The following is a 15,000-nucleotide window of genomic DNA, read 5'->3' as shown; positions in this document are numbered from 1 at the left end:
TGTAATTTCTTTAATTTATTTTTTTATTATAATATAATTTAAGTTTAATAATGAAATAATTTATTTTTGATTTAATAATATAACATTTTATAAAAATAATACAAAATATGTGGTCTTAATCTATTTATTCCAACCTCGAAAGAAGGGTATCTTTCAGAAACAATTCCTTCCACCACCCATGATGGCGGCCTATGTCATCCGGTGTACATCCCCATCCTAGTTTTCTTTATTCTTTTTTCCGGTTAATTTATCTATACCTGGACTAATCGCTATGAAGATAATAACCAATTATAAAACAAATATTAGATTTTATTAGGCTTATTTGCTAAAACAAATTTAACTGAAAAACTAACAAATGAACAGTTTGAAAGAGCAAAGTAGCTTCCCACAATTTGATGGAGTTGGATAAAATTGATCTTCAGATAAGGGGTCAAATTTGGCTGTATAAACAGAAGTCATTTCTTCACTTCAGCAGCCTTGATGATGTCCATGAATTCAGGCTACAAAAAGAAAATACATAAAAAAAGAAGTAAGAATAAGCCAACACTTGCTAGATGGAATGACAAATAACGACCTGATTTACCTTGAGAGAAGCCCCACCAACTAAGAAACCATCCAGGTCTTGTAGCCCAGCTAATTCCTTGCAGTTGGAACCGTTAACGGATCCTGCAAATAAGAGTTGTTCATGCTCGTGACCATTGGTGCACAGATATTGTGTTTATGGTTGTGTCACTAAGATGTTGAAGGATCCTCTAGCATTATAGGAAGGTCAAAAAGAGCATAACGGAAGATTGGTAAAAACGTACCTCCATAGATAATCCTGGTTGAAGCAGCAACTTCGGCCTTGGTGTTTGTTTGAAGCCATTTCCTTAATTCTGCATGCACCTGTTATGCATACATTCACGATCCCATTAAACAAACAACTCTTCCTTTGGGATGCATTTAGTATGCAGGATTAAATATACATAATAGAAACTTGTTGTCCCATGTTTGACGACAACTAGATTGGGACAGGACTGAGTGGAACAAAAATCAGAGAGTTGGGAAAAGATAACTAAACTACTAAATTACCCATTTTGAATTAAAAACTTTTACAATTCTTTCATCTGCCTACCTCAGTCTAGTCCAGTCATGTCCCGTCCCGTGTTAAGTGTACGACACGCACCCACATAAAAGGTACTTTAGATGAGGGCATCATACTTCACCACTATGATCCACATTTTTTACTAAATTACAATCCTTAAACTATTCACATACTCATCATGGATAACAATATTCTAAACATATTATATAGTTTGTCTGAAAACTGCATCACAATTAACTTGCATGCAGAAATCAATTGTGACAGATTTTACAGGATAAGATGGACCACGTATTTATATTCAGGCAAAGAGACACTTAGAACTTATAAATCATGCAATTTCAAGCATATGAAGCTTATGTTTATATACATAGGTGGAGCAAATGCTTGTTGTCACTGCACAGTTTATCAATTGTAATTACTCAAGTTATGCATGAAATACTTGGATCCTGTGAAAAGTGTTCTTTACAGCATATAAGCTGTACTTGCTGCTGAACATATCTGCAGTGACCTTCCTAATCGTTTTTCACACTCACATGAAAGTGTATTAGGATGCAGAAATTGGTGATCCACTCACTTCTTGAGCCTGCTGTGGAGTGGCAACCTTTCCAGTTCCAATAGCCCAAACTGGCTCATATGCTAGGACAACATTATCCCAGCTTGAGATCTTATCTGCAATAAAAAATTTACAAATTGTCCATCACAAACAGAGACATCACGTTCACCAGTTTTAGCACAAAATTAAGAGATAAGATGTGCGTCTAGAGTTCATGACTAGATGTAACAAATTTATGTTTTCCCAAACACACCAAAAGGGGGTCTTGCTGTGAACTAGCATTTAAATGAGTTCAATTTTGCGAAGTGATTTGAAAATAAAGGAAGAGAATTTTCAACTTTGATTCTTCCAGTCTGAAGCATTAACTGAATCATACATCAATAAAACAGTGAAGTGAAAATGTGAAATCAATGAAGCAGAAACAGAACAAAGCAGGATAAGCAACAACACTTGTAAGCATCAACATTTAAACAAGTTGAGATCTTAATACGTAGGGAGACAGCTGATATATCTWGAAATTAGCTTAAGAGCACATTGGTTGATAAAGCAACTTAAAATTCCAATTGAATAATCCAGAAATGCCTTAAAATCTCCTTTCTTGACGTAAGATATCTATAGATGAGGACAACTTAATTTAAATCGTAAGAGAAGAATGGAGGAAGGGATGGACGAAAGGGACTATCAACCAATTAAGAAGGATCAAATTAGTAACCCCACAATACCACGCATCAACAAAAGAAWATAAAAAGGAATTCTGAGGAGTGGTTTAATTCAGAGACATATATGAGGTCACATTATTTCATTTCTAAAATCATAGCTGTATTGTTCAGGGACATTATGTGATTAAACTGTTTGTGTTGTTCATGACATCTTTTTAGCTTCTTAACATTTGATCTTGATAGAGCATGTATCTTGATAGAAGAAAGACAAATGAAGATAGAGCATTGTAAGCCATGTCTTCTAAAGTTAGCGACTTACCATAAAGCACAAAACATAAAAAAAAAATATTAGCCATTTATTACTTTAATATTGTAAAAAAAGAAACATTTTACATAGGCATCCTAGTTAAYGAAACAAGACCTGTAATCATTTTCCTGTCACCTACAAGTAGCTAYTGGTGAAGTAGCAGCAGCAAGAATAGTTTTGAAGGATATACCTGCAATTGCCTTAGTTTGTGCAGCAACAACTTGCATAGTGGTTCCAGCTTCCCGCTGTTCAAGAGTCTCCCCAACACAAGCGATCACCTTCAAACCTTGAGAAAGTGCATATGCAACTTTGTCTCCAACAAACTGAAAAAGAAGTTACTGAACTGATGAATAAATGTMTTTGAAAGCCAAAACATAAGCCGATTACACCTGCACTAACAAATTGGCATGAAGAATTCACAGAACAAAGTACCTCGTTGGATTCGTTAAATAGAGCTCTCCTTTCTGAGTGACCAATGATGACCCAAGGGATGCCCAAGTTGGCAAGCATCTCTGCACTGCATATACAACAAAAATCTCAAATCAAGAAGGAAAATGCGTCCAGCTAAACATTTGAGACGCCGTAAATACAACTATCATAAAAATGGGAACTGACCAACATGGTCATATGAAAGAAATTCATGAAAAGGACTAGGAAGATACTGAAAATAGACAAGAAATTTGGATTCAAATTATAAAGTGAAAGAAAAACAATCTCTATTGACATGAATGAAGAGGTATTTAGACAAAGACTTCCATGCAAAAGGAAAAGCAATGACTAGGTCGCATGAATGATGAAGTATTTTGATAACGAATTGCATTCAATGTCTAAATAAGCTAGTGATAACAGAATCATTCATATCATTTTCTTCAAATGTTCGACCATCAAAACCAGTTTGAAAGAGTGAGGTCAATGCCTTTGTTTGCCAAGAATGGTGATTAAATGTACAAAAACATACCTAATTTCACCGGTGAATGCTCCTCCTTTCTTAACCCAACAATTTTGGGCCGCAACATGGAATTCAGACCTCAATTCGCTTTTAACATAAGGGATAAATACAAATGGAGGGCTGACCACAACCTCTGCAAAATTGGATAACTGTAGTGAGTTCAAAAATTGACAATATGAAATCCACATAGCTTACCAAGATCTGAATACCTTACTAAAATTCAAAGAGAAATTTATAACAGCGATCATGATGCCTGCTTTACACTTGGTGATGAGAAGACAGGACAGACATCTTTAACACCATACTGTTACAGTGTTACTATCTATAGGATCAGGATGTAATATGTAACAAGAAATTCGAGTTTGAACTTCTGAGTTCTGACAATGTGGTTGCAGATATCATGAATGCTGCATCACATTACACTCCTTTCGTGGAGAATGATCATGATGCCAAAATATTGACTCAGTAATCGACTAGAGCTGCTTACCTACAACATCCCCAGATGGAACTTGACCAGCATTAAGTGTTGACACGATCTTCTTAACTTCCTCCGAAGTTCCATTCTACAATAAAGATGTCAGATCAACTAATCAACAAAAAGAATTTAGTTCCTAATTCATATCAATAAAAAGCAGAGGGATTTGAAGGCTATATGACATGGACCAGCTAACATGTATCCTACAATCATAAAATCCATCACTTTCTCTCTTATATAAATAATAAACTAATGGGAAGAATATGCATTTAATCATATAATTACTTTTCCTCCGAGGGATAAAATCAAAACTCGGCATCTACTAAACAATCATAAAACAAACATTATATCACGTGAATCGTCCAGAAAGTACATTCAGAATCTAATTACATATTTGAAAACGATTAACAAATCCACACGATCGAGATAGATACGACTACTGTTTGTTGCTTTTAAAGAGGCTCATAAATTTGTCAACGAACTGTCGCAAATCGTGAAATGGAACGGTAAACAGATATGAGAAAAAGAAACTCGAAACAGATCAACATAATACATTCAAGTTATCTATGTAAGAAAGAAAAAAAAACGTGCGATTGACGAATAGATATAATAAAGGAGTAGTTACGCATTTCCAGTTGCCGCCGACGAAGAACTTCCGTCCCATCTCCGATCAAAAACTTTCACGGCAAGAAAACTTCTTCTCTCCGATTGGCTTCGATATGCTGATAAACGAATCACACGCATTACAAAAGTACACACCCTCAGCTTACTAAATGGAAGCGGGTTTTCCCGAAATTTTGTACGGAGAGTAGTTTTTAGCGGATCACAGACTAAAGAATCATTGGAATAGACTTTATTGCCCTTGGCGAATATTCAGGAACATGCTATTCAACTGCTCAACTGCGGGGCTTGGGCTAATTCAATTTTGTGCAATTGAAAATATTAATAAATTAGTTATTTCGATTTAGTTTGAAGTTTATTTTTTACTTATTAGACTATTTTTAATGTCCACATGGGACGCTAACCAATGTCCGTATCTAGATATTTTTGAATGCAGGAATAACACGTGTATGTACGAGGTTCCTATTGAGATAGATCGTACACCATCGGAGATTTCATGATGGAGATAGTGACTCTGGTGTTCTGTGGAGGATATAGCCATGGGTTGTGAGCATAATAACGAAGGAGATTGTTCGTTGGAGCCGCTGGATTGATAGGGCTCTGCGGCGGCTGGTTTTCTTTCCCTTCACAGATCAACACCACCTCTTACTGTTACTGTCTCGTCGATCGTGACTTCGACTCAACCTCGACTATGGAGTTCCACTCACCGATGCCGTCCAACGCCATCACAGCTCCTTCGGAACTGAAATAGATGCTTGTTCTTGGGATTTTAAATTTGGAAGTTTGAGGGAGTTCAGCGGTAGGGGGAGGCCGGAGATGCAACGATGATGTTTTGGGGAAGAAAAGTGGAAGGGTGGGGTCTGTTTTTTTATTTGTTTGATGTCTTGTACATATTAATTTGTTATCAGAAGGTTACTCGTGTAATATATGAGATACGTCTTAATTTTAATGTTTTGTTCTATTCTGTCTATATCGATATTATAATACGATTTTATATAGTATTGTAAAAACGGTAATGTTTTTAAATTTTGAATAAAATATAAATTTAAAGGTATCATAAAAATTTAAAAAAATATATATCAATTTTAGTACTTGTTTGTTTTTGTGTAACTTTTTTAATTCAATTTTTTATTATAATTTAAGTTATATTTAATAATGAAGTCATTTATTTTTTGTTTAGTAATATAATTTTTTTTATAAAGATAATAATTAGTATTTTGTTAAAATTCAAGGATTATCTTAAATATATTTTAGATTTTTTATATTTAAAATGATATACCTATCTAGTATTTGATCATGTTTACTTGCAGTTAGTTATACGAATTCAAATATGGAGCTTTAATAAGTTGTACACACACGCACATTTTACTTGTAAACTTGAATTTTAAGTAATATGCATCAATAAACAGTACTTAATGCATAAAGAATAGTTTTTAAGAGTTTTTGTCAAATGCTTATAATATAGTATAGACTATTCTGATCATTGATGTGGCATTTCTATATTCCATTCAATATATTTTTGAATAATAATTTGTTACATTAAACGGTTTGGATAATTAAGCAGTTCTTCACTGGATGATTGTCATCAATGGTATATCCAAAAAACGTTTTCAGGTTTTTTTTGGCTTAAACGGTTTGGTTAATCGGATAAAGATAGCTTATTCGGTTCGTTTTTTATTTGATTATTTTTAGTATTTTGGTTAGACTGACACATTATACCACTATTTATATGTTTTTCTATATAGTTAAAACTAAAATAAATGAACTCATTACACACTAAAACAAAATTCGACTAGTGGTGAGCGGTCGTTTGTTTGGACTTTGGAGTCAAAGATGAGAGTATTGTTGTCGGTTGTGTTCGAGTGTAGAGATGTAAACGAGTCAAATAAGTACTAAGTTTTTCGAGCTCGACTCAAAAAAATTATACCTGGTCTAGGCTCGAGCTCGAATAACTTTTTCAATGTATGACTCAAGTTTGAATATTTTTTGATTTATCGAGCTTGAGTTCGATGTTCATTTACAGGCTCATACTTTGTTCACAATCGAGTAGCTAGTTTGAATCTTGACTCATTTACATCCTATTTGTTTTTGCTGCAAGTGAACCGATTAAAAATTAGGATCAAAATATCAAGTTGGAGACCTTTGTCTTCTTTCTTTTTGAAAAAACTTTGTGGGTTTTGCTGGGATTTTAAGACCCTACCAACAAGCAATAAATCTGCCTTTAATTGTCATTAAGAACATTTTCAATATATTATCTAAAATAAAAAAAAGAATAATTTGAGAGATTTTTTTATTATTTTCTACATATTCTATACAAATTTCTGTTAAATAAAAACATATGAGAGAGAAATTAAATTCAATAAATTTAGAAAAATCTTTAAAATTTAATACTTGAGAAAAAAGGCACTGTTATTTGTTGTTTCTGTCAATTAAATTGAAAGTACCATAATATTATATAAAATTTTGTTATAAGAATTTAAATTAACAACATTTATATAATATAAGGTAACATTTTAATATTGGATTGGGTTGAGAATATTTTTTTTGGAAAATTAAGGGGTTGTTTGTTTACTTTTTAATAGTTTCATTAAGAGGCAAATTCTGAATCGTTAAGAGGTGAATCTTGTTTGACAAAAAAAAGTCTGTCTCTTAATGGTTCTAAAACTCTCAGAATGATTTTGTATCTTGAATCTTCCTTAACCATTAAGAGCCCTAATTTCATTGTACACAATTACCAAATAATTATATTTCATTTTGTACTATATCATGAGAGCCTATTAATCATTCTACACCAAACCATTCAACAATTGTCAAACAGCCCCTAAGTCAATATTTAAGGACGAATAGCTGTAACCTTTAATATTGAAGTGTAGATCTTGAATAAATAAAAGTTATAGAACTAAAACTGTATGTTGGTAGTTAGTTTAGGGACCATTATTGTAATTTAGTCATTCATTGACCTAATTGTCAAATTCTATATAAAAGTCGGTGTCTAATCGTCGACCTAAACGCAGTGATGCTTTCAGATCCGCCGATGCTTTCCGAATGGTGGTGTATTCAAATTGACGCCGTCGTCTCGCCTGCCAGTAAGCAGCGGAGAGACGAGTCAGACTGATATGCACCTGGGCTCTAATGGTGACATGAATGCCATAAGACAGGAACATCCGGTTAAGATTCCCGGTGCTTCAAATCGCAGATCCAAATCAGAACCAGGTCTACCTTCTGCTGATCTACTTAATGATAAATTCTTCTAGCAACTCATTTGTCTATGCGCCTTCTGTTTGCAGATCGTCCATAGAGAATATGGAAATAGCATTTTTCGAGCGATCTTGTTTTGGAAACCAATTTATGATCCGCTTAGTTTTTACGTTTTGAACAAAATATCTGTTATATCTTGTTTTTGTGCAAACTGTGATGAATTGATTGGAAAGTAAGACTTAAGCTCTGTTTTATTTAGCAGCTGCAGATGGAACTCATGGAAGTGCAAAAATGGCTCAGCTTATGCCGATTAAGTACATATTAGTGGATATCATTGGTAATCAACTAACAATGCCGCTGTATATGGGTGCGTTGTTTGAAAAACATAACATAGTGAAGTATCCGCATCATGCTTCCCAGAAGATGATCAATGATTCTAGGATCATTCAGAATCAAGTTTGGGTTCTCTTGAAATGCGTTGAAGTTTGGGTTCTCCTGAACTGTGTAGTAGCTGATATCTTTTGTAAGTATTCTAGCAAATTGTTCTTATATGTTTCCTGTTGTTTAGCCTTAATCCGTGATTGGATCTTTGTCCGTTCCTCGTTTGTTTCCATTTCTGAAAAAGTAGTCGTTATGTCAATCATTCATTTGGTGCTGGTAGCATATTGGTATATGGTGACACCATGGGAAAACCCACCTTTAGGATTTGATTTAGCCTATGGCATATAGAGTTTTCCTACACTAACTCATGCCCAAATCGACTATTTTTTAAGTTCATGTTAGTTATCTCATTTGAGTAGGTAAACAATTTCAAGAAAAAACCAACTTTTTATTGAATCTGGTTTTTCAGCAGTTACCCCTGTTTAGGTTAACCATGAGCACTTGTTGAGTAACCATCTTATACCAGATTTGGCCTAGGTTCATTTGTGGAAAGATTGTTTTGTGGACTCTCATATCAAATTAGATGGAGTGTTTCATTACTTAAAGAGAATATATACACAAAATGACAATTTTCACTGATTCAATCTTGAAAACCAACCTATAATCTGCCTAGTGTTCATGTATTGAATAAGATATCCCTTATATTGCATGGAGGGAGTAGATTTGAATTGTCCTTATGAGTTACTCTTCGTCTTGGTTTGGCGGAAAAAGGATGAAAAGAGTACTAACTTGCTCTTGTAATACTTGAAGGAAGTGGAAAAGAGAACACCAAGATTTGTGTTCCTCTCTATCAAGCGTCAAATCTAGTGAATCCGGTGGAAAACAAGGACTTAGAACTTCAGAATAAGAGCCTCATTTAAGCTAATGGAAGCTTTTATGTTGAATCCAGTGAGTTTAGTGGAAAAAGAAGACTTGTAACTTCAGATAAAGACTCACGTATCAGCTACAGCCGGAAATATTAAAATGGCTAATATACAACCAATGTGGTATTCAAGGAACGATGCCATTGTATGATGCTATTTTATCCGGAAGCCATGAAGGCTTCATGGAAAATACATTATGTTGTTTGGAGACATTAAGCCCTAGGATGTGATCTCTTGAAATGTGTTGTATTTTAATAGATTCTTGGGAGCCCTAGGATGTGWTCTCTTGAAATGTGTTGTATTTTAATAGATTCTTAGGAGCCCTAGGATGTGTTCTCCAGAAATGTGTTGTATTTTAATAGATTCTTGGGTGGCGTTTGTTATTTTTAAGAGGTGTTGAAGTCTGAAGTCATATTTCACTTTTGATTTATAAGAGGTGCTGCTGAAGTCTGAAATTTGAATCAATAAGATTGTTTATTTTTTGTAAATGTTTGAATTTGTTTAAATTGTCTATTTTACCCATTAAAAATTTGTATTGTTGAATTTATAGATAAATTTATACAACACTTAAAAAAAGAGAAAGAGAAAGTCTTATGGAACCAGGAACCCCTCATTTAGAAGCTTAGGAGCATGCAAAGTCAAGAGGAGTCCCTTTGCCCTGRCGAACGATCGAGGATTCAAGGTCCCCAATCGATTCAATAGAAATTTTATTTTTCGAGGATTCAAGTGATAATTGATCATGCCTCCCATCTAATTGGTATTCATGTTGTTCTTTAATCAAGTAGAATAATATTCAACTTGATTTGTTCTCTAAAGCAACATTCTTTCTTCAGGCCTTCAATTTAACCGACCCATAATACGGTCTTGAAGGGCTTCCTCGATTAAAACTCGACCACATAAATGCATACATGTATATACACACACATGGATGATCACTAGTTGGTAAGTCTTGATAGTGTAAATCTGGACCATCTGATTCTGGTTTCATCACATATCGTCTATATGTTGGTTTTATCAAGTAAATTTGCATGGGGAAGTGCATCAGTTTCAACTTTGCATATACTTAAAGTTAACACTTAACTATTCATAACAAGTTTTGTTTGATTGTAGTTTTCTTTCCCATTATATATATGTCATTAAATAGAAAGAAAATCTGTCATATAACATTTGCAGGTCATTCAATGGCACACAATTATGCACAACATGAATATGTATATATATACACACACACACCCTCTTGATTTTTTTACATAGAGAAACCTACTGTAGGTGATAAATTTATTTGGAAGACTAGTCATATGCAATTTATGAGAAGATGATACATTTGGTGAGATGTTTTTCCTTACTAACACAAATCATACATTTGTGGTTGTGGTTGTGGTTGTTTCCTTGTTATGTCATTTTCGTACAAACCGTACAAAAGAAGCTTGTTGAATTGATCACCACCCTATGAGTTAAATAATGAATATATCTGATATTCGTACCTGGGGTTTATGCTCGTCGTTTTTGGACTCAATTTGCGGTCTACAAACCGATCCAAAGTTTTATGTATAAACAAGAATTTTATTTAAACATTGTTTTTTTTAGATCCATATGCCTCCAAAAAGAACTGAAGCGTTTAATTTAGCGAAGGCGTCGGTCTTCGGGCAGACTACAACATGCCTAGAGGGTGATTCGGTAGAGATCTCGTCAGAGGCGACACCTTCCGTCCAATTGTAACCTCCGTCTTTGGACTCACCAACTACACTGGCATCACCAGAGACGAGCACACCTACTAGTGGGCCACTTGCTCTAGATATACGTATCAATTGTCGCCGCATCCAAGTGGAACTGACGGAAGAACCGGTTACAAAAAAGGCAAGACGATGAATTATCACCGGAAAGGCGATTAAGAGAGACATCACTAACAACGAAAATAAACATCTTCCTCTTAAGTGGAACATGGAAAAAAAAATTCCGACACAATTTGTAGGATTGCAAAGCAAATCGGGAGCATTGTTCGTGAGTCTATTTTGATGTTGATCGATAGTTATTTAAAACTTACGCAAGATGAACTCAAGATTGTGGTTGATCAACTTAGCGTAAGTTTTATTGCTAGTTCTTATTTTTTTTTTATGATTTATGTCTTATTAATTAATAATGCTCAACTTTTTATTTCATTTTGATTTGTATTCGCTTTTCAGGTTTTCTTTGAGATTGATTGGAATGGACCTCTAGGTGACGCATTTTTTGATTGAATACACCTAACTGCGTGCCACTCATACAATAGGTGGAAAACTGACTGTCACACATTATAAATAAGAAGTAAGGTCGTCTCCCAATTCCAATGAACTTTGTGCATCGGCCAAATCAGTGAGATTTTTTGTGCATGCTTTTTGAGAAAGAAACATAGGTATTTAATGAGTAAATAATTAAATATATAATTTATTTTTTTTGAGTTTAAATTGTAAAATAAGTGTTTCCATGTTGTAGAATAAAACAAAGAGAATGACGGAAGCAAGGTTGTCAAAAAATAAGATCGAGCATAAATCGGGACCAACTTTGTTTCGGTTTAGGGCTAATAACCTTGAAGCTACTGGACACGTGGTTCCTTATCTCGGTACAATTGCCAAGACCACTACAAGTGAAGACCGTAAAGTAAGTAAACTTGAACTTTTATTTTCGTGCGATCATGATTTGTATATTGTTTTCCTTTGCTGTCCAGCATCATTTTTTCACCTTTAACGTCCGTTTTAGCTTAGATTCATCCTGAATTTACAGAAATTCAAAACTTAAAAGTTGTAGGACCGTTAGCTTTCCAGATTATATTTAATCGCTTAAATCCGAGTTGAGACAAGTGAGATATGCTCGAAATACCATAGTCTCACAAAGCTGTCAAAAATTATTCTTTTATCCCTTTTTCGTTCCAACTTTTCCAAACCTTTAAAAATATAAAAACACATTAATGTAGTTCGTTTCTTTTACCATTTTAACTCATCAATGAGGGATGATTGACGTGAAATATATAATTGTAATTAAAACAATTGTTTGAATCGTATTTACAGAAACTTGTTGAGGAAGAGATTGAGAAGATTAAGAACGTCTCTGATGGCACTCTAGAATCTGTCGGGCCTTTAATTCGTTGCCCAATCGAAAAAAAATATCAATCATCGAGCAAATTGTTGGTCTGTTGGTAGGAACGGTTGTTCGAGGTATGGGTAGCTTGGCGCTTCGACCTGCAAGGATGAGAGGACCAGCGAAGGGATTCTCTAAGCCGGTATCTTCAGTTGACGAGGAAGATTTGCGGCGACAACTTGCCAAGCGCGACGAGGAGATTTGCTTGCTAAAAGAGGGACAAAATGAGGAAAAAAGGAAGCCGCCAAACAAAGAAAGATGATACAATCGTTGATGACTATGTTGGGTGCTAATGATTCAAACTCTAAGGGGCCGTTTACCAACCGCATACTTGGATAAATGTTTACCAAGTCACATTACCTCATCGGATAAGGACCAAGAATCTTGGAGCGAAACAAGGACCAAGAGTCTTACCCGGTAAGTGAAGGCGACGACTCTTACCATGGTAAACACTTATCGGGTAGCTTGGCGGTTCAACCTGCGAGGATGAGAGGACCAGCGAAGGGATTCTCTAAGTCGGTATCTTCAGTTGACGAGGAAGATTTGCGACAACAACTTGCTGAGCGAGACGAGGAGATTCGCTTGCTAAAAGAGGGACAAAATGAGGCAAAAAAGGAAGCCGCCTAGCAAAGAAAGATGATACAATCGTTGATGATTATGTTGGGTGCTAGTGATTCAAACTCTAAGGGGCCGTTTACCAACCGCCTACTTGGGTAAGCGTTTACCAAACCACATTACCTTATCAGCTGAATATGGTAAGGACCAAGAATCTTACCTGGTAAGAGCGAGACAAGGACCAAGAGTCTTACCCGGTAAGTGAGGACGACGATTCTTACCATGGTAAACAATTATCGGGCAAATTGTTGCATGCGATGTCGTTTTGGTGGACTAAAATCTTGCCCGGTAAGTATAAAATAATGTTAAATTTTATTGGCAAACACTTACCGGGTAGGTATTTGGTAAATGACCCCCTAACTCGACAACCCTGACCTCTCAACACTTTAGGTTAAGTTTTTAATTTTGTGTTATTGAACTTGTTGCCTACTTTTAGACTTATTTAGGAAAAAAATTATCTTCCAATTATTGAACTTATTAATTTTGTTTGGTATAAAAATTGTTTGTATAAAACATGTGGCTGCTTGTTTGCGAGAGTTGTTTGTAGAAAACATATTTATTTGCTTGTTTATAAGATTCATTTGTAGAAAGTGTGTAAGAAAAAAACGCATCATGGTACACAAAAATCTTAGACAACAATTAAACAATATAAATGTTGTCTAAAAGAAATATTATTTTATTTTAATTACAGTTCAAAGGCAACATATCTAAATAGAGTATGTTGTCTAAACTGATATCTAAGAAAACATATTTAGATATAGTATGTTGTCTAAGATGATATCTAAGACAACATATGCAGATAGATTATGTTGTCTAAGTCGATACTTTATTTTATGCAACATATGCAGATATAATATGCTGTCTAAGTTGATATCTTACACAACATATGTTTCTTACTTAGTCAACATAATATTATGCATGTTGTTTAAGAAGTCCGCTTAGGCAACATATTTTGTTTGCATATATTGCCCTGGTTCTAATGCTAAATTGAGAAGGCAACATTGTTTAGGCAACATGAGTTTGTTACCTAAGTCTTACGCAACATATAAACTCCTCTTAGACAACTTTTTTTCATTTGTTGTCTGTTGAATTGATCACGACATTCCCTATTAAATTCATTATATTCGTATTAAATAGAGTTGAACAATATTTCGTTTTAACACCCACCCCAATCACATGATAAGTGGGCAAAGGCGCGAGTATACAGGCAAACCAAGATATTTTTGAAGCCATAATATTATTTCCCTATAAAGAAATTAAAAATATGGATATCTTTTTAAAGTCATCATTATTTATTGATTAATTTTTTGTTTTTTATACATGAAGTCTTATGTTCAAGTCTCTTATTGCAATTTTCTTTAAAAACATAATAAATCTAAAATTAATAGTTAAACACTAAGAAAAATGGCAAACGCAATTTAAATCCAAGTCTTGGATGGAAGAAAAACCATGTAAACTAACTATATCAAGGAAAACTTGTATCATCATTGTAGTTTCAAAATATATATGATTGCACAGAACAAAATGATGCGTTATCATATTTTATGACCCTACAGTTTTTTACATTATCATGAAGAAACGAAGTAGTGACCTGTACCACCGTATTCAATAGAGTGGAATGTCCTTGCACTCCCTGCACTAGAAAAACAAGGCCCTCGCATAACTTTGTTTATTAGGGATATCTATTTAAAAATATATATGTAACTTAGATTTTTGTTTTGGTTTTGAGATAAGAAGTGTAGACTAATCAACAGTAAGTACGTATACGTAACAACTAGAAATATTTTCTTCTAGGAAATCGATGTATTAAAAATTAGATATAACAAAATAAGACTTTTAAGATACATATAACATATTTTATTTGACACCATTTAAAATAACATAACAAGATATGGTTTTTACTGCAAATAGCATTTTTTACTATTTGTAAATTCCTGGCGAGTTTACCTTGCATTTGTTATTATTTAGCCGCTCTAAACTTCATATTCTATCAGATCCATATGCATTTGCAAACAATTACATATATGTGAACACGTGTTATTACGAATGCATTAAAAATAACATATATTAATTAGTATATGTTAAGATATGATATGTGATGAAAGTAATGCAATGTGTTAT

General features: G+C 34.2%; 2 protein-coding genes across 2 annotated transcripts; one reads left to right on the top strand and one right to left on the bottom strand.

The window, feature by feature from the left end:
• Positions 1–317: 317 nt before the first annotated feature.
• On the bottom strand, positions 318–4,769 carry LOC112525180 (triosephosphate isomerase, cytosolic-like). Its single transcript, XM_025135186.1, has 9 exons — positions 4,653–4,769; positions 4,040–4,115; positions 3,562–3,685; positions 3,036–3,120; positions 2,794–2,926; positions 1,659–1,753; positions 807–885; positions 584–666; positions 318–500 (listed from the first exon to the last, which is right to left on the bottom strand). The coding sequence occupies exons 1-9, from the start codon at positions 4,689–4,691 to the stop codon at positions 456–458; spliced, it is 759 nt and encodes a 252-aa protein (XP_024990954.1). The 5' UTR covers positions 4,692–4,769; the 3' UTR covers positions 318–455.
• A 2,913-nt stretch (positions 4,770–7,682) lies between these two features.
• On the top strand, positions 7,683–11,165 carry LOC112525593. The gene is made up of 3 exons (XM_025135779.1): positions 7,683–7,861; positions 8,106–8,369; positions 10,738–11,165. The coding sequence occupies exons 1-3, from the start codon at positions 7,765–7,767 to the stop codon at positions 10,761–10,763; spliced, it is 387 nt and encodes a 128-aa protein (XP_024991547.1). The 5' UTR covers positions 7,683–7,764; the 3' UTR covers positions 10,764–11,165.
• Positions 11,166–15,000: the final 3,835 nt, after the last annotated feature.

The sequence above is a fragment of the Cynara cardunculus genome, assembly GCF_001531365.2.
Source record: "Cynara cardunculus var. scolymus isolate 2C chromosome LG 13, CcrdV1, whole genome shotgun sequence".
In the NCBI taxonomy this organism is placed as follows: domain Eukaryota; kingdom Viridiplantae; phylum Streptophyta; class Magnoliopsida; order Asterales; family Asteraceae; genus Cynara; species Cynara cardunculus.
Note: the sequence above shows the minus strand (reverse complement) of the source record. Positions and strands in the feature narration are given on the sequence as shown.

What these genes read in the sequence shown, in the direction of transcription:
- LOC112525180 (XM_025135186.1), bottom strand. Translation starts at nt 4,691, where the DNA reads ATGGGACGGAAGTTCTTCGTCGGCGGCAACTGGAAATGC. An exon ending in TCCATCTGGGGATGTTGTAG is followed by an intron (nt 3,686 to 4,039) that starts GTAAGCAGCTCT and finishes CCAATTTTGCAG; the next exon opens with AGGTTGTGGTCAGCCCTCCA. An exon ending in ACAAACTAAGGCAATTGCAG is followed by an intron (nt 1,754 to 2,793) that starts GTATATCCTTCA and finishes TTTTTATTGCAG; the next exon opens with ATAAGATCTCAAGCTGGGAT.
- LOC112525593 (XM_025135779.1), top strand. Translation starts at nt 7,765, where the DNA reads ATGCACCTGGGCTCTAATGGTGACATGAATGCCATAAGACAGGAACAT. An exon ending in CAGATCCAAATCAGAACCAG is followed by an intron (nt 7,862 to 8,105) that starts GTCTACCTTCTG and finishes TGTTTTATTTAG; the next exon opens with CAGCTGCAGATGGAACTCAT. An exon ending in TGTAGTAGCTGATATCTTTT is followed by an intron (nt 8,370 to 10,737) that starts GTAAGTATTCTA and finishes TGTTTTTTTTAG; the next exon opens with ATCCATATGCCTCCAAAAAG.